The sequence below is a fragment of the Tursiops truncatus genome, chromosome 18 (assembly GCF_011762595.2).
Source record: "Tursiops truncatus isolate mTurTru1 chromosome 18, mTurTru1.mat.Y, whole genome shotgun sequence".
Classification (NCBI taxonomy): domain Eukaryota; kingdom Metazoa; phylum Chordata; class Mammalia; order Artiodactyla; family Delphinidae; genus Tursiops; species Tursiops truncatus.
Genome location: NC_047051.1, coordinates 16,663,277 through 16,682,883, shown reverse-complemented (window position 1 = coordinate 16,682,883; position 19,607 = coordinate 16,663,277). Strand labels below are relative to the sequence as shown.

The 19,607-nt window shown below is 38.7% G+C and overlaps 1 protein-coding gene across 13 annotated transcripts in view; it reads left to right on the top strand.

Annotated features, from left to right (window-relative positions):
• Nucleotides 1–19,607, top strand: part of RNASEH2B (ribonuclease H2 subunit B) — a 99,074-nt gene that overhangs the window by 53,526 nt on the left and 25,941 nt on the right. For all 13 annotated transcript variants that reach the window (XR_004522998.2, XR_004522999.2, XR_004522995.2 and 10 more), the window contains 4 exons: nucleotides 4,921–4,985; nucleotides 6,595–6,700; nucleotides 9,090–9,171; nucleotides 17,960–18,002. Coding sequence is in view for 7 of the 13 variants with exons in the window: in XM_033843443.2 (XP_033699334.1) it covers nucleotides 4,921–4,985; nucleotides 6,595–6,700; nucleotides 9,090–9,171; nucleotides 17,960–18,002 (296 nt within the window). In the remaining 6 variants the exon portion in view is untranslated. The remainder of the gene's footprint in view (nucleotides 1–4,920; nucleotides 4,986–6,594; nucleotides 6,701–9,089; nucleotides 9,172–17,959; nucleotides 18,003–19,607) is intronic.

Sequence of the window (19,607 nt, the reverse complement as noted above, 5' to 3'; positions counted from 1 at the left end):
AAGATAAGAAAAAAATTTGGACTTCCCTGGCAGTCCAGTGGTTAAGACTCCATGCTTCCACTGCAGGGGCATGGGTTCAATCCCTAGTCAGGGAACTAAGATCCCACATGCCAATAAATAAATAAATAAAAGCTGTGCAGATCAGAAAGTAAATAGTGAAACTATCTTTTTTTCATAAACAGTATGGTCATGTATGTAAAAAGCTCCAAAGAATTTACCAAAAAAAAAAAAAAAATCACTAGAACTAATAAGTTCTCAGGATATAAGGTCAATATAGAAAAATTCTATTTCTGTATATTAGCAGTGAACAATTGGACAGTGTAATAAAAGCACACCATTTATAACATAAAAAATCATGAAGTTGTAAGGATAAATGAAACGTAAAATGTGCAAGACCAGTACACTGAACATTACAAGACATTGCAGAGAAATTAAAGAATTAAATAAGTAGAGAGATATACCATGTTCATGAATTAGAAGACTTAATATTGTTAAGATGTCCATTCTCTCCAAAGTAATCTATAGAGTTAATGGAATGTCTATCAGGCTTTTTTTTTTTTTTTTTTTTTTTTGGTAGAAACTGAGAAGCTGATTCTAGAATTTATATGACTGTGCAAAGGATCTACAGTAGCCAAAACAATTTTGAAAAAGAAGAACAAAGTTGGAGAACTTACACAACCTGATTTCAAGACTTACTGTAAAGCTACAATGATAAAGAAATTATGGCATTGGTATAAGGTTAAGTAGATAGATAAATGGAACCAAATAGAACAGAAGTAGACCCACATTTATGTAGCCAATTGTTTTTTTTTCCCAACAGTGTCAAGATAATTTAATGGGAGAAAGGATAATCTTTTCAACAAATAACCAGGAAAAATTGGATATCCATATGAAAAACAATTAACATTAACTCTCACCTCAGAGTCATACAGAAAAATTAACTTGAAATGGATCAATAATTTAAATGCAAAAATGAAAACTATTGAATTTCTGGAAGAAGCCACAGAAGAAAACCTTTGTGACCTTGAGGATTGGCAAAGATTTCATAGGACACAAAAACTACTAACCATACAAAAAAATTATAAATTACATGTCATTAAAATTAATATCTTCTGGTCTTTGAAAGATACTATTAAGAAAAGAAGACAAGCCACAGTTGGAAGAAAATATTTATATGACATATATCTGATAAAAGATATATATAAATGTAAAAGGAACTCTTCTAACACAATAATAAGATGATATCAGGCCCTGTAGAAAAATCAGCAAAAGGTTTGAACAGACTTCACAAAAGAAGATTTATGAATAAGGCACATGAAAAGATGTTCAATATCATTAGTCACCAGAAAAATGTAAATTAAAATCACAGGGAAATATCACTGATATCCACCAGAGTTGCTAAAATAAAACAGACAGACACTACCAGTAAGTTATGGAACAACGGGAACTCACCTACCTGGCTAGTGGAAGCATAAAATGGTCAAACCACTTGACAATTTCTTACGACTCAGTAATGCTACTCCTAGGTATTTGCCCAAGAGTTATGAAGACATATGTCCATACAAAGATTTGTGCAAGAATGTTCAGAGCAACTTTTTCAAAATAGCCCAAAACTGGAAACAACCTAAATGCCCTTCAGTAAGTGAGTGGGTATACAAAACATGGGATATCCATACACAGGATACTACTCCATAATACAAAGGAAAGAGCTATTGCTAGCTGCAGCAAAATGGAAGAATCTCACAGAAATTGTGTTGAGCAAAAGAAGAGGGTCACAAAAAAGTACTTACTGTATGATTCCATTCCTATGATGTTCTAGAATAAAGCAAAAACAATTCTGTAATCATAGCAGATCAGTGGTTACCTGAGATCTGGATAGGGGTGAGAGAATTGACTGTAAGCTCCGGGCAACTTCTTGGGCTGGTGGTTACATGACTGTATGTAGACATTTGGCCATACTCCTCAAATTGTACACCAAAAATGGGTGTGTTAATCATACGAACATTATTCCTAAATACAGTTGTTTTTTTAAAAAAATGAAGTAGAACTGATCCAGCACAAGAAGCTAAGCCTCCTGATTTCAGACACAGTTTGTTTGGGGGTTTTTTTGTTTGTTTGTTTTGATTCTTCCTCCCTCGTTGTTCTCTACAAGATAATGTTGGCTCCTTCCTGTCTCCCACGGAATCCAGTGGGAAGCAAGGCAGGAGTGACTCAAGCCTGGGCGACCAGGAAGGTGATTTGGGAGGAAGATGACACACAGAGCCTCAGCTCGGGGCTCTGGGCTTCCTGGATGGGTTTAGTCTTGCTAAGACAGGATGAAGTCATGCCCAGAGAGAGATACAAGTTGGCGTCCAAGGAGGAGGCAGTGGAGCCGGAAAAGAGTCAGAGGAAAAGCCATTAGAGATGCAGAATGACCAAGAGAAAGGTTGTATAGGTCCATGGTGGAGAGTCTTTTCCCATAAGGAATAGGGGCGGAAGTACTGAGTGGGGTGAGGACTAATTGATCTCAGTAAAATGAACACCAGATGCACGGCTTTGAAGTCAGGTTGGGAAGGAATCCATGCTCCTGTTTACCAGCTCAGTGACTTTGGACAATTTATTTAACTTCACTCAAACCTAATTTTTTAATATGGGGACAAATAGTAGTTTTTACCTGAGATTCATTCTGAGCATTCAATGAGAAACTGTGTATGAAGAACTTAGCACAGGCCTGACTATACATTAGACTCTGATGTTATTATCATTAACAAGTTATAATTTAATTTTTTCATAACTAATACTAAGTATTTGATGTGTGCCAGATGTTGTGCCATCACCTCATTCAATAGGTGACTTCCTGAGGTGACATCGTGCGCTGGGGGTGTAGGAGCCCCAGCAGTACGGCTCATAGCCTGGTCTCCACTTCTTCTGAACCAGCATTTCCAGAGGGAAAGAAGTGGCCTGCAAGGGGCTCAGAGAGTGAACGAGAGGGAGGAAAGCTATGGCAGGTTGTAGAATGTCCTTTCAGGAAATTTGGAGGTAGAGACAAGAGACAAGTGAGTGGCAGAGTCAAGGTGGGATTCCTGGGAGAGACCTGACCACTGAGCCTCTATCGAGATAGTCTCGGGCAATGATCAGAACGTCTGAGACTCATTCAGCAGCATACATGTTCTAAGTGACTGCTGTATGCTCTTAGAATTCTCCCTATTTTTGTACAAAGAAATATTATATCACCTCCAGGGAGGCTGAGTCTAGCCTCATCTGCCTTGGTTCCACAGCACGCTGTTTGCCAAGCAGTCCTGGCTCCAGGAGAGCAGGCATTGCGCCTTGGAATTCTCAAACTTCTGGCAATGCCAGAAGTGGGTCCCTCATTTTCATTATTCCAGTGACGTGTCCTGAGGAGATGGGTGCAAAGGTCCAGCACCCACTCCATCCACCTCCTATTGCCCACAGTGTTGACGACCACAGGCTGAAATGGGGAGGAAATGTGCAAGAGCTCAGGCCAGCCCTTCCCCATACCAACCGTTCAGTGAAACTTCAAGCAGTTTAACAGACTGCTGGAAAACACCCCTGAACAAGCAGTTTCCGTTTCCCACCATGATCATGAGGAAAGAGAAAGCGTCATTCTGTGTAATTCAAGCAGAGTCACATGTGGCGAGTTTGCATCTGGTCGTGGGAATTCCAGTGGTCACGAAGGTAACTCCTGCATGGAGGCGGGAGGCCGGAGTGGAAGAGCTGCGTCTGCTGACTGCACAGAAAGCAAGAAACCCTGTGAATGAAGTGTTACCAAGGAAATAACGGCTTAATATCATATACCATGTATGACATTAAGTCGTTAGATTACATAAAGCTAGCTGGATTGTGAGGAGAAGAAGTATAATTTATATGAGATGAAACTTTTATCTCCATAAAGGGCCAGATTGAGCCTATCATTACTCTAAATTCCCCTGAAATAGCTATGGCTATATTGGTAATACATTGAAAGATAGATATATCTTTTCTTCTTTCTCCACTAATCCCACCAGAACAGCACTAAATAGTTAACAAGATTCTTTTCCTGAATGAATGCAATGAACTTCATAGGCACCTGCATTTAGCTTCAATTTTCTTTCTTAGGATTTCCGTTTTTATTTTACAAAAGGAGTCTTTCATTGAAAACATTGAGGTGAGCTTAAAATTATTCAGAAAAATTAAGATTGCTCGGTATGTTAATTTGCTGAGTTTTAAAAATTACCTTTTGAGACGATGACTAGATTTATTGTGGTGACCATTTCAGAATGTGTATAAATATCAAATCACTACACCTGAAACTTAATATGATATTGTATGTCAGTTATACTTCAGTTAAAAAATTACCTTTTCTCCAGATTTATCTGTAGAATTGTTTTCAGTTTTATTGAGAAATAATTGACATATATTACTGTGTAGGTTTAAGTTGTACAAAATGATGGTTTGATTTACATATATTTTGAAATGACTATCAGTAGATTTAGTTAACATCCACCATCTCGTATAGATAGAATAAAAAGAAGGGAAAAAAATTTCTCCTTGTGATAAGGACAGTTTGTATAATTTGATAATTTTCTTAAATTTCCACTCATTTAATAGTTGGTTGAGAGCTGAGGTATCCCAGTTCTGTTTAGGGATTTTTTTTAATGTCTCAAGTATGTTCCCAGGGTTATAAATTGAGTTTTTCAAAAGTGTAAAATATTAGGATTTTTTTTTTTTTTTTGACCGCGCCTCACGGCTTATGGGACCTTAGTTCACCAACTAGAGATTGAACCCAGGCCCTGTCAGTAAAAGCAGAGTCCTAACCACTGGACTGACAGGGAATTCCCTGAAATATTTTAAAACCGTTATCTTGTATACGATATAAACTTACGAGTTTATTTTTTGTTTAATCCACTGCACTGTCTTTTTTTTTCTTTTAATTTAATCCAGAAATAGACAAGAAGAAATATTACAAGTACAGCAAAGAGAAGACATTAAAATGGCTGGAAAAAAAGGTACGGTACCTCTCCAATGCCTTGTGGCAGAAAGAGTTTAATGCTCCTTTTTAAACATATTTAGAGAAGGTAGTAAGCCTGACCCCAAAGACCATCTTGAACATCAACTGCAAGAGAGAAGCTGTACAAAGACCTCCAAGTGGGAGAAGAATCTTTGGCTTTTCATTCTCCCTAATTGATGTATTGTTTTAGCTTGATGTGTTCCTTTGACCTGCATCCCCATTTCCCTGTGGTCCTCACCAGTGAGAATGAAGAAGTTCTTGCTATTTGTTGGTGTAGACTTGAGTCTTTCAAGCCAGGTGATACCAGGGCTACGTGCACTTGATGCTGTCAGTCCTATAGGCGTCTCAGAGGTCGACGTTGCTCACACATGACCCACAGGGGACCAGGCAGATGGGATTCAGGCTTAGTGTCTGGATGCTGAAGAGGGGTCATCTTCCAGGCAAACCCTGTATCTTAATGATCCTAAGAATTAGACCAATATAAGGTCTTGGGCAGTGTTTTCCAAATCGATTTAGTGGATCACAATCAGTATTTCTCTTAGAATGGAATGGAATAGGATAGGATAGGATGTATTAAAAGATAGCACAGAGTATGGGCAAGTATTAAGTATGACTGTATGAAACGTACTTATATATGTTTTGGGGTATTGGGTTGCTGTGTATTTCTTATTATGGGTATAGTAAAGGAAAAAACAAAAAAGCTACTGGTCTAAGGATATTGCACACTTTCACCGTGACAAAGAATCTCGCCAGACCAGATCTATGGATGACAAAGTTTTTGTAAGTTCAGTACTGATTCCTAAGATTCTCTTCTACCTTGTATGTGAAAAACATGTTTGTAATATCATGTTACTGAGCACATTGGGAACTTGGGAACATAGAAATGAACCTTGCAGAATTAATCAGGTTCTTATGTACAGAGTGGTGAAAAGATTTGAAAAGTACCCATGTTTCACTTTTCATTTGCTTTAATGGTAAGTAGTATTTGCATTAGTGGAATTCTGTGTAGGTGAAGAATGAGAAGTACTGAGCAGAAACTTGGCATTTTGTTTTTGCTCTTAGCAAATGATAATGACACAAAATAGCAAAGTGAGGTTTATGTTTATTGATTGTGTTTCCTTTCTTAAATTCCTAGGAAGTGAGAAATTTATATTATTTATTCTATTTAGAAAATCATTACATATAAGCTTTGTGCCATTTTCTGTACTAAGAGCTTAACGTACATTAACTCATTTAATCCTCACAACAGTACTATGAGATAGGTACTATCTTTATCCCCCTCTCATAGATAGAGGCACAGAGAGGTTAAGTAACTAGCCCATGGTCACAGAGCAAACCCAAGCAGCCTGCCTCCAGAGTCAGGGCTCTCATATTGTGTAGGCCTTAGGAAGTCCATGTACTGAGCTCATCCCGTAGTGCTGTTACTACCCTTCACCCTTCTTCAGATGTGCAGCTGTCTCTCATCTTGTGATATCTGGTGAAGGTATTTCTAGATCCTCGGCTACTTCTTCCTGGATCTTAACTGGATTGAGGACTGTCTGGAAAGTCATGGGGTTTCTAAAGTTAGTTGAAAATACCCTGATATTCCCCTTTCGTTTATTTCATAGGTTAATCAGACTATGGCAGCGTTAAAAACCAATAATGTAAATGTCGGTGCCCGGGTACAGTCTACTGCATTTTTCTCTGGTGACCCGGTTTCCAGTGACAAGGAAGGTAAGTAAATCATTTCATCAGAAATTATTTTTGTCTGGAGTAAGTTGCTGACCAGAGTAAATGCCAGTCTTATGATTTTAAAATCTTAATGTCTCAGAAGCTTCACATTCTTGCCGATGTGTTCTCATAGATCTTGTGGCAGGTGTGCATTTTATTTCAGAACCAAGTAGTACTTCTGCCGTAGTTCACTTCTTTCACTAATTGATACTTAAATCATTCATTCAAGAAATATATATTTTGCGCTAACAGTAATAACAGCCCTCACAACCCTGGCTATCATTTATTGAGGGTGTGTTGTGTGCCAAGCCTTTTACTAAGCTGCCAGTGTGCACACATTAGCCCATCTGACCCTCCATCTAAGTCTCATTTTACAGTGAGAGTCCTGAGGCTGTGTCCAAAGTCACACAGCTAGTAAATGGTAGAGCTGAGCTACTAATGGAGCTTGCCTGACTCTTAAGCCCACACTCATAACCTTCTTGTTGTACTGTTCGTGTGGCACAAGGATTTCCAATGAGCTGTATCTGTTTGCATCTTACTCTCAAGAAGCATAGGTCCTACTGTAGGTCTCAATATTTTGATTTTAGATGAAACTTTATTCAATTGGCAGTTTTTTCTTTTAGGTTATTAAGGTAAATTTTTTGCTTTTTTACAGTGTAGTGTCCTCTTATTTTTATATGTGTAGTTGAATAAAAACAGCTATCTAATACAATTAACTTTCTGAAATGGTAGGACAGACATTATTCTGACTTTAAGCTCCAATTCAGTGTTCCCCTGTTCCAGTATACAACTCCAAAACATCAGAGTTTCATCATTAAAAAAAAAAAAAAGAACTAGGAACGGTGGCCTGTTGGTAATTCAGGCAATCTTCGACTCGCAGAAATCCACCTTACAGTATGTTGTACATATGGATAATAGCTGGCTCCTGCCATTCTGGGAGTGGTAGACTTGCCCTTGACATCTGAGTTTACCAGCTGTCAGTGTCTTTGATTGGCTTTAACAAAAGAAGAGAAGGGACTGAGTCAAATGGCTGGACAGATAGACAGATGCATGGATGGATGGATGGATGGATAAAACCATAGATTTTTGTTAAAGTAGGAGAAGGGGTGTTAGAGGTTATTTAGACAGATCTTCTCATTTTAAAAATGAAAACCTGTGGTCTTAGAGAAGCAGATGACTTATTCAAGGTCACCCATCCTAGCTAGCAGGCCAGGTCTTCTGCTCCGAGGCCAGTGTTTGTACCAATCTCTAAATATGAGTCTGGGCTTGGCTACATGACCATTTAGGTTCCCAGCCATAACGTAAGCTTTATACTCTGCATTCTTTCCTTTTTTAGATCTTTAGCTTGATATGCTACCAGAAGAAGCAAACAGATGATATATTGGCTTTCTTAGAATAACTTTGTCTATTCATGACTCATTAGATAATTACTAACTCAGAACCATGAGCGTATTTTAAGAAGAGTCCAGTGATAACTTTCAGTTCTGTGCTGGCAGTGAAAATCTCTTACTGAAGACTTTTTGAGAATGAGGTGGACCAGGCAGTAGTCACTTCCTAAGTAATACTGAGGCAAATTGTTATCCTAACATTGAAGGTAGAAGAGAAAGGAAAAAAAGAAGAAAATGAATATCCCAGCAACAAACCTGGGATATTGCTTTTGGTAGTTTATATCCCCTTGTGATTATCCCATCTATTAAGTTTGATTATCCCCTAGTATTCTACAAAAAATACTGAATTAAGGAACAGAGCTTTAAAACAGATTTTCTCTTATGTTCTGTATTTAATTGATACCAGAGTTTCATTTTAGTACTGAGAATCCAACTACTTTAGAAGTAATGATTATACTCTCTGCTGAGTTTTGTTTTTTTCTGTTTTTTAAGGCATTTTATTAGTTTGGGGGTATATATAACATTCAGGACTCTTATAAAGCAAGTACTTAATAGAGACATATCATGTATTATTTCTCTTAAATGAGCATACTCATTTACTGTTAAATAATTAGATTTATTTTATATTGAAACAGACCTAGAAAAGATTAGCCTTTTAAAAAGACATGAATATTTCATATTGTTACATCTGATTTTTGAACTTTATCCGTATTCAAGGGCCTCAGCTAAGAAAAGAACCCTGAGTTTTTACCTGTTATTTAGTGGGCATCTACTGTATTGTCCTTGATTATCTCATCATATCTTTGATATCATCCTACATGTCCATCCATCAGATTACCCCACTACTGTGACAGATAGATATGAGCATCCCCGTTTCACAAAAAAAAGCTTCAGTGACTCTCTAAGGCCAGACAGTGCCAGAATTTGAACTCTGGTCAATTTGACTGTAAAACTACCATAATTATTACTAATTTTTTTTTCATTCTCCATTCTATTTCTTTCAGAGGATTATATTTGTTATGCCCATGGTCTGATATCGGATTACATCCCTAAAGAATTGAGTGATGACTTATCTAAATATTTAAAGTAAGTGTGGTTCAGCTTTAGTCATAACTAAGCATAATTGTGCTTCTTGGTTTCCAAGAAATAGGGTTTCTTTATGGCTTATATCACTTTTTCTGATAAGAGATTATTCTTGAGTTATGTCATAGACTGTATGATTTGGAGGTGATTTTTAATGGATAGTTTTTTGATTGGAACAAGCTGATTTAATGGATACTAGTTGTAGGAACCCCTGAGTGTTAGGATTGGGGTTATCGGTTGTTTTGATATTAGAGGGTAAACTGTGTTAAAATTTTATCCCCAGCCAGACTTAACTAATTTGGTTCGTGGGAAAGAAAGAGTAGAATGGCAGAATAGAATATTTTTGAAAGTTATATTTAAAGGTTTTGTACCATTTTTATTATCATTAGATGTTCACTAAGTATTTTTATTATGCCCAACACTTGGAACTCAATGAAGAATGAAGCACAATCTGTGTCTTTGAGGGGGAAGAAGGGTTTGAGAATGACCTGATTTGTGTTCCTTCCTTCATAATGATCTTTAATAAAATATAAAGACTTTATCTTAGGCTGAAAAAAATGTTTATTTTCTGTATTTTAGCAACTGTTGTTCAGATTTCATGTGTGTGATGATTTAATAGCCTTTCCTGATTCTTATAATAATTTTTTCCTCTGATACATGAATATAAGATGACTTTTTAATAGATACAGTTGCTGTTTTTAGCAAATTGCATCTTAAGTCCTACTTTAAAAAAACAATTAGTAGATACTGGTTTCTGTAGTATAGTAATATAGTATGTTGAAAGCCTGCTTTGAATTGATAAACATATCCTTCTGTTTAATATTTTCCTGGATTTCTTTGTACCTGCTTATCTTGTTAGAGACTTTATGTCTTTGTATTCCATTTCTTTTAATATTATTTTTCTAACATCTTTATTGGAGTATAATTGCTTTACAATGGTGTGTTAGTTTCTGCTTTACAACAAAATGAATCAGTTATATATATACATATGTTCGCATATCGCTTCCCTCTCGCGTCTCCCTCCCTCCCACCCTCCCTATCCCACCCCTCCAGACGGTCACAAAGCACCGAACTGATCTCCCTGTGCTATGCGGCTGCTTCCCACTAGCTATCTACCTGACGTTTGGTAGTGTATATATGTCCATGCCTCTCTCTCGCTTTGTCACAGCTTACCCATCCCCCTCCCCATATCCTCAAGTCCGTTCTCTAGGAGGTCTCCGTCTTTATTCCTGCCTTACCCCTAGGCTCTTCATGACTTTTTTTTTCTTAAATTCCATATATATGTGTTAGCATACGGTATTTGTCTCTCTCTTTCTGACTTACTTCACTCTGTATGACAGACTCTAGGTCTATCCACCTCATTACAAATAGTTCAATTTCGTTTCTTTTTATGGCTGAGTAATATTCCATAGTATATATGTGCCACATCTTCTTTATCCATTCATCCGATGATGGACACTTAGATTGTTTCCATCTCCGGGCTATTGTAAATAGAGCTGCAATGAACATTTTGGTACATGACTCTTTTTGAATTATGGTTTTTTCAGGGTATATGCCCAGTCGTGGGATTGCTGGGTCATATGGTAGTTCTATTTGTAGTTTTTTAAGGAACCTCCATACTGTTCTCCATAGTGGCTGTATCAATTTACATTCCCACCAACAGTGAAAGAGGGTTCCCTTTTCTCCACACCCTCTCCAGCATTTATTGTTTCTAGATTTTTTGATGATGGCCATTCTGACTGGTGTGAGATGATATCTCATTGTAGTTTTGATTTGCATTTCTCTAATGATTAGTGATGTTGAGCATTCTTTCATGTGTTTGTTGGCAGTCCGTATATCTTCTTTGGAGAAATATCTACTTAGGTCTTCTGCCCGTTTTTGCACTGGGTTGTTTGTTTTTTTGTTATTAAGCTGCATGAGCTGCTTATAAATTTTGGAGATTAATCCTTTGTCGGTTGCTTCATTTGCAAATATTTTCTCCCATTCTGAGGGTTGTCTTTTGGTCTTCTTTATGGTTTCCTTTGCTGTGCAAAAGCTTTGAAGTTTCATTAGGTCCCATTTGTTTATTTTTGTTTTTATTTCCATTACTCTACGAGGTGGGTCAAAAAGGATCTTGCTGTGATTTATGTCATAGAGTGTCCTATGTTTTCCTCTAAGAGTTTGATAGTTTCTGGCCTTACATTTAGGTCTTTAATCCCTTTTGAGCTTATTTTTGTGTATGGTGTTAGGGAGTGATCTAATTTCATACTTTTACATGTACCTGTCCAGTTTTCCCAGCACCACTTATTGAAGAGGCTGTCCTTTCTCCACTGTACATTCCTGCTTCCTTTATCAAAGATAAGGTGACCATATGTGCGTGGGTTTATCTCCAGGCTTTCTATCCTGCTCCATTGATCTATCTGTTTTTGTGCCAGTACCATACTGTCTTGATTACTGTAGCTTTGTAGTATACTCTAAAGTCAGGGAGCCTGATTCCTCCAGCTGCGTTTTTCATTCTCAACATTGCTTTGGCTATTCGGGGTCTTTTGTGTTTCCATACAAATTGCGAAATTTTTTGTTCTAGTTCTGTGAAAAATGCCAGTGGTAGTTTGATAGGGATTGCATTGAATCTGTAGATTGCTTTGGGTAGTAGAGTCATTTTTACAATGTTGATTCTTCCAATCCAAGAACATGGTATATCTCTCCATCTATTTGTAGCGTCTTTAATTTCTTTCATCAGTGTCTTATAATTTTCTGCATATAGGTTTTTGTTTCCTTAGGTAGGTTTATTCCTAAATATTTTATTCTTTTTTTTGCAATGGTAAATGGGAGTGTTTTCTTGATTTCACTTTCAGATTTTTCATCATTAGTGTATAGGAATGCCAGAGATGTCTGTGCATTAATTTTGTATCCTGCTACTTTACCAAATTCATTGATTAGCTCTAGCAGTTTTCTGGTAGCATCTTTAGGATTCTGTATGTATAGTATCATGTCATCTGCAAACAGTGACAGCTTTACTTTTTCTTTTCCGATTTGGATTCCTTTTATTTCCTTTTCTTCTCTGATTGCTGTGGCTAAAACTTCCAAAACTATGTTGAATAACAGTGGTGAGAGTGGGCAACCTTGTCTTGTTCCTGATCTTAGTGGAAATGCTTTCAGTTTTTCACCATTGAGGACAATGTTGGCTGTGGGTTTGTCATATATGGTTCTTATTATGTTGAGGAAAGTTCCCTCTGTGCCTACTTTCTGGAGGTTTTTTATCATAAATGGGTGTTGAATTTTGTCAAAAGCTTTTCTGCATCTATTGAGATGATCATATGGTTTTTCTTTTTCAGTTTGTTAATATGGTGTATCATGTTGATTGATTTGCGTATATTGAATCCTTGCATTCCTGGCATAAACCCCACTTGGTTATGGTGTATGATCTGTTTAATGTGCTGTTGGATTCTGTTTGCTAGTATTTTGTTGAGGATTTTTGCATCTATGTTCATCAGTGATATTGGCCTATAGTTTTCTTTCTTTGTGACATCCTTGTCTGGTTTTGGTATCAGGGTGATGGTGGCCTCGTAGAATGAGTTTGGGAGTGTTCCTCCCTCTGCTATATTTTGGAAGAGTTTGAGAAGGATAGATGTTAGCTCTTCTCTAAATGTTTGATAGAACTCGCTTGTGAAGCCATCTGGTCCTGGGCTTTTGTTTGTTGGAAGATTTTTAATTACAGTTTCAATTTCAGTGCTTGTGATTGGTCTGTTCATATTTTCAATTTCTTCCTGATTCAGTCTTCACAGGTTGTGCATTTCTAAGAATTTGTCCATTTTTTCCAGGTTGTCCATTTTATTGGCATAGAGTTGCTTGTAGTAATCTCATGATCTTTTGTATTTCTGCAGTGTCAGTTGTTACTTCTCCTTTTTCATTTCTAATTTTATTGATTTGAGTCCTCTCCCTCTTTTTCTTGATGACTCTGGCTAATGGTTTATCAATTTTGTTTATCTTCTCAAAGAACCAGCTTTTAGCTTTATTGATCTTTGCTATCGTTTCCTTCGTTTTTTTTTCATTTATTTCTGATCTGATTTTTATGATTTCTTTCCTTCTGTTAACTTTGGGGTGTTTTTGTTCTTCTTCCTCTAATTACTTTAGGTGCAAGGTTAGGTTGTTTATTTGAGATGTTTCCTGTTTCTTAAGGTAGGCTTGTATTGCTATAAACTTCCCCCTTAGAACTGCTTTTGCTGCATCCCATAGGTTTTGGGTCATCGTGTCTCCACTGTCATTTGTTTCTAGGTATTTTTTAATTTCCTCTTTGATTTCTTCAGTGATCACTTCGTTATTAAGTAGTGTATTGTTTAGCCTCCATGTGTTTGTATATTTTACAGATCTTTTCCTGTAATTGATATCTAGTCTCATAGTGTTGTGGTCAGAAAAGATACTTGATACAACTTCGATTTTCTTAAATTTACCAAGGCTTGATTTGTGACCCAAGATATGATCTGTCCTGGAGAATGTTCCATGAGCACTAGAGAAAAATGTGTATTCTGTTGTTTTTGGATGGAATGTCCTATAAATATCAATTAAGTCCATCTTGTTTAATGTATCATTTAAAGCTTGTGTTTCCTTATTTATTTTCATTTTGGATGATCTGTCCATTGGTGAAAGTGGGGTGTTAAAGTCCCCTACTATGAATGTGTTACTGTCGATTTCCCCTTTTATGGCTGTTAGTATTTGCCTTATGTATTGAGGTGCTCCTATGTTGGGTGCATAAATATTTACAATTGTTATATCTTCTTCTTGGATTGATCCCTTGATCATTATGTAGTGTCCTTCTTTGTCTCTTCTAATAGTCTTTAAAGTCTTATTTTGTCTGATATGAGAATTGCTACTCCAGCTTTCTTTTGGTTTCCATTTGCATGAAATATCTTTTTCCATCCCCTTACTTTCAGTCTGTAAGTGTCTCTAGGTCTGAAGTGGGTCTCTTGTAGACATCAAATATATGGGTCTTCTTCTTGTATCCATTCAGCCAATCTGTGCCTTTTGGTAAGTGTAGCATTTAGTCCATTTACATTTAAGGTAGTTATCGATATGTATGTTCCTATTCCCATTTTCTTAATTGTTTTGGGTTCGTTATTGTAGGTCTTTTCCTTCTCTTGTGTTTCTTGCCTAGAGAAGTTCCTTTAGCAGTTGTTGTAGAGCTGGTTTGGTGGTGCTGAACTCTCTCAGCTTTTGCTTGGCTGTAAAGGTTTTAATTTCTCCATCAAATCTGAATGAGATCCTTGCTGGGTAGAGTAATCTTGGTTGCAGGTTTTTCTCCTTCATCACTTTAAATATGTCCTGCCACTCCCTTCTGGCTTGCAGAGTTTCTGCTGAAACATCAGCTGTTAACCTTATGGGGATTCCCTTGTGTGTTATTTGTTGTTTTTCCCTTGCTGCTTTTAATATTTCTTTGTATTTAATTTTTGACAGTTTGATTAATATGTGTCTTGGTGTATTTCTCCTTGGATTTATCCTGTATGGGACTCTCTGTGCTTCCTGGACTTGATTAACTATTTCCTTTCCCATATTAGGGAAGTTTTCAACTATAATCTCTTCAAATATTTTCTCAGTCCCTTTCTTTTTCTCTTCTTCTTCTGGAACCCCTATAATTCGAATGTTGTTGCATTTAATGTTGTCCCAGAGGTCTCTGAGACTGTCCTCAGTTCTTTTCATTCTTTTTTCTTTATTCTGCTCTGCAGTAGTTATTTCCACTATTTTATCTTCCAGGTCACTTATCCGTTCTTCTGCCTCAGTTATTCTGCTATTGATCCCATCTAGAGTATTTTTCATTTCATTTATTTTGTTGTTCATCATTGTTTGTTTCATCTTTAGTTCTTCTAGGTCCTTGTTAAATGTTTCTTGCCTTTTCTCTATTCTATTTCCAAGATTTTGGATCATCTTTACTATCATTATTCTGAATTCTTTTTCAGGTAGACTGCCTATTTCCTCTTGATTTGTTAGGTCTGGTGGGTTTTTATCTTGCTCCTTCATCTGCTGTGTGTTTTTCTGTCTTCTCATTTTGCTTATCTTACTGTGTTTGGGGTCTCCTTTTTGCAGGCTGCACGTTCGTAGTTCCCGTTGTTTTTGGTGTCTGTCCCCAGTGGCTAAGGTTGGTTCAGTGGGTTGTGTAGCCTTCCTGGTGGAGGGGACTGGTGTCTGTGTTCTCATGGATGAGGCTGGATCTTGTCTTTCTGGTGGGCAGGTCCACGTCTGGTGGTGTGTTTTGGGGTGTCTGTGGACTTATTATGATTTTAGGCAGCCTCTCTGCTAATGGGTGGGGTTGTGTTCCTGTCTTGCTAGTTGTTTGGCATAGGATGTTCAGCACTGTAGCTTGCTGGTCTTTGAGTGAAGCTGGGTGCTGGTGTTGAGATGAAGATTTCTGGGAGATTTTCGCCGTTTGATATTATGTGGAGCTGGGAGGTCTCTTGTGGACCAGTGTCCTGAAGTTGGCTCTCCCACCTCAGAGGCACAGCACTGACTCCTGGTTGCAGCACCAAGAGCCTTTCATCCGCACGGCTCAGAATAAAAGGGAAAAAAAGTAGAAAGAAAGAATTAGTGGAAGTAGAAAGAAAGAAAGGAGGGAGAGAAGGAGGGAGGGAGGAAGGAAGGAAGGAGGGAAGGAAGGATAAAAAGAAAGTGATAAAATAAAATAAAGATAAAATATAATAAAGTTATTAAAATAAAAAAATAATTATTAAGAGGAAAAAAAAAAGAGGGATAGAGCCCTAGGACAAATGGTAGAAGCAAAACTATACAGACAGAATCTCACACAGAAGCATACACATACACACTCACAAAAAGAGGAAAAGGGGAAAAAATCATAAATCTTGCTCTCAAAGTCCACCTCCTCAATTTGTGATGATTTGTTGTTTAAAAGAGGGAAGGAAGGAAAGAAAGAATGAAGATAAAGTAAAATAAAATAAAGTTATTAAAATAAAAAGTAATTATTAAGAAAAAAATTTAAAAAAAAAAACAGACGTTTAGAACCCTCGGACAAATGGTGGAAGCAAAGCTATACAGACAAAATCTCACACAGAAGCATACACATACACACTCACAAAAAAAGGAAAAGGGGGAAAAATCATAAATCTTGCTCTCAAAGCCCACCTTCTCAATTTGGGATGATTCGTTGTCTATTTATGTATTCCACAGATGCAGGGTACATCAAGTTGATTGTGGAGCTTTAATCCGCTGCTTCTGAGGCTGCTGGGAGAGATTTCCCTTTCTCTCGTTTGTTCTCACAGCTCCCAGGGGCTCAGCTTTGGATTTGGCCCCGCCTCTGCGTGTAGGTCACCGGACGGCGTCTGTTCTTTGCGCAGACAGGACGGGGTTAAAGGAGCAGCTGACTCGGGGGCTCTGGCTCACTCAGGCCGGGGGGAGGGAGGGGCACGGAGTGCGGGGTGAGCCTGCGGCGGCAGAGGCCAGCGTGACGTTTCACCAGCCTGAGGCGCGCCGTGCGTTCTCCTGGGGAAGTTGTCCCTGGATCCCGGGACCCCGGCAGTGGCTGGCTGCACAGGCTCCCCGGAAGGGGGGTGTGGATAGTGACCTATGCTCGCACACAGGCTTCTTGGTGGCGGCAGCAGCAGCAGCCTTAGCGTCTCCTGCCCGTCTCTGGGGTCCGCGCTTTTAGCCGCGGCTCGCGCCTGTCTCTGGAGCTCCTTTAAGCAGCACTCTTAATCCCCTCTCCTCGCGCACCAGGAAACAAAGAGGGAAGAAAAAGTCTCTTGCCTCTTCGGCAGGTCCAGACTTTTCCCCGGACTTCCTCCCGGCTAGCCGTGGCGCACTAACCCCCTGCAGGCTGTGTTCACGCCGCCAACCCCAGTCCTCTCCCTGTGCTCCGACCGAAGCCGTGCCTCAGCTCCCAAGTGCACCCGCCCTGGCGGGTGAGCAGACAAGCCTCTCGGGCTGGTGAGTGCTGGTCGGCACCCATCCTCTGTGCAGGAATCTCCCCACTTTGCCCTCCACACCCCTGTTGCTGTGCTCTCCTCCGCGGCTCCGAAGCTTCCCCCTCCGCCTCCCGCAGTCTCCGCCCACAAAGGGGCTTCCTAGTGTGTGGAAACCTTTCCTCCTTCACAGCTCCCTCCCACTGGTGCAGGTCCCGTCCCTAGCCTTTTGTCTCTGTTTATTCTTTTTTCTTTTGCCCTACCCAGGTACGTGGGGGGTGTTTCTTGCCTTTTGGGAGGTCTGAGGTCTTCTGCCAGCGTTCCGTAGGTGTTCTGTAGGAGCTGCTCCACGTGTAGATGTATCCCTGGTGTATCTGTGGGGAGGAAGGTGATCTCCGTGTCTTACTCCTCCGCCATCTTCCCGGAAGCACTCCCTATTTTTTTTATATTCTTTACTGCTGAAATTTTTAAGTTTTGGTTAAAGACTTGAGGAGAAAGATATGTCAATTAAACTCTAATAGAAGAAAAGTAAAGTTTGTATGACTTTTTGTCAACAGTTAAAATAATTTTCACTTTTGTATATATTCTAGATTCATCATTTATGATGAAAAAATACAGTGCCAAAATGCAAATTTTTAGAGGCTAAAGAAAAGCAATTCCATTTCAGCAAATGACTTCTCATTTTGTTCTTTCTCAGACAATTCCAATACTTAGAATTAAGGAGGCAAATGAACATTTATTCACTTAGAAAAATTTCACTCTTTCCACTGAGGTGATTGAACATTAAGATATATGGAGGTGAAACTACTAGATGAAAGTAGGACTTACTAAGTCTGAAGTTGGCCCAGTTTTTCTGTTTGCTTGTCTATGAAAAACCATGACTATGATTTTTATTTTTTACTCCTCAGGCTTCCAGAACCTCCAGCTTCAGTGCCAAGCCCTCCATCAAAGGTAAGAAGCTGTGACTAAGCTATCTTTGGAGGACTTAGAAAAATATTATACTTTTGCCACATAAATTTAGTTTAGTATATTTTAAAACATACTTCATTCAACTTATGTGGCATAAAGATTATACTGGGTTCTTCATCAGTATTTTTATTTCTGTGGCTTTTACGTGAATGATAAAGTGCTGTGAGAATCAAAGAGTTGATTTTAGCTGGATACCTATGTCAAAATATTAAAGAAGTATAATTAAAATTAAGTCTTCTTGAGTGAGCTAGATCCTGTAATTAACTTTATTAATCACCAGGAATACTCTAGAACTAAAACTCATTTTTCCAAATATAATTGTCATGGGCACAAAGGCACATAGAGCATGATTTTTGCAACACAGAGAAGCTATCAGTGGAAAACCGTTCCCCTTCCAGATGTTCTCAAACTGCCACCCACAGCTCCTCTGCACTGTGGGCTATGGCCTAGGTTTGTCTCCCAGATATAGGGAGTAGAGAAGCCAGCTATAAACCACACTTGAGAGCAAAGAGTAGCATCCCAAAGTCCAGGCGTGATCGCAGAACAGTGAGCGCTGCTCAGACACAGGGAAGTAAACACGTGCAACAGCTTGTCAGTGAGGGCATTCTCCTGCCAGAAGAGTAATGAGTGCTTTGCAAATGAATGTAAGGTGGGTGTTAAACAACTTTCCTTTTTCCCTGCTTTCGAGGTGACCAACATACTCAGGATATTTTTTTTTTTAACATCTTTATTGGGGTATAATTGCTTTACAATGGTGTGTTAGTTTCTGCTTTATAACAAAGTGAATCAGTTATACATATACATATGTTCCCATATCTCTTCCCTCTTGCGTCTCCCTCCCTCCCACCTCCCTATCCCACCCCTCCAGGCTGTCACAAAGCACCGAGCCTATATCCCTGTGCCATGCGGCTGCTTCCCACTAGCTATCTACCTTACTACATTTGTTAGTGTGTATATGTCCATGACTCTCTCTCGCCCTGTCACAGCTCACCCTTCCCCCTCCCCATAACCTCAAGTCCGTTCTCTAGGAGGTCTCCGTCTTTATTCCTGCCTTACCCCTCGGTTCTTCATGACATTTTTTTTTCTTAAATTCCATATATATGTGTTAGCATACAGTATTTGTCTTCTCTTTCTGACTTACTTCACTCTGTATGACAGACTCTAGGTCTATCCACCTCATTACAAATAGCTCAATTTCGTTTCTTTTTATGGCTGAGTAATATTCCATTGTATATATGTGCCACATCTTCTTTATCCATTCATCCGATGATGGACACTTAGATTGTTTCCATCTCCGGGCTATTGTAAATAGAGCTGCAATGAACATTTTGGTACATGACTCTTTTTGAATTTCGGTTTTCTCAGGGTATATGCCCAGTCGTGGGATTGCTGGGTCATATGGTAGTTCTATTTGTAGTTTTTTAAGGAACCTCCATACTGTTCTCCATAGTGGCTGAACCAATTCACATTCCCACCAGCAGTGCAAGAGTGTTCCCTTTTCTCCACACCCTCTCCAGCATTTATTGTTTCTAGATTTTTTGATGATGGCCATTCTGACTGGTGTGAGATGATATCTCATTGTAGTTT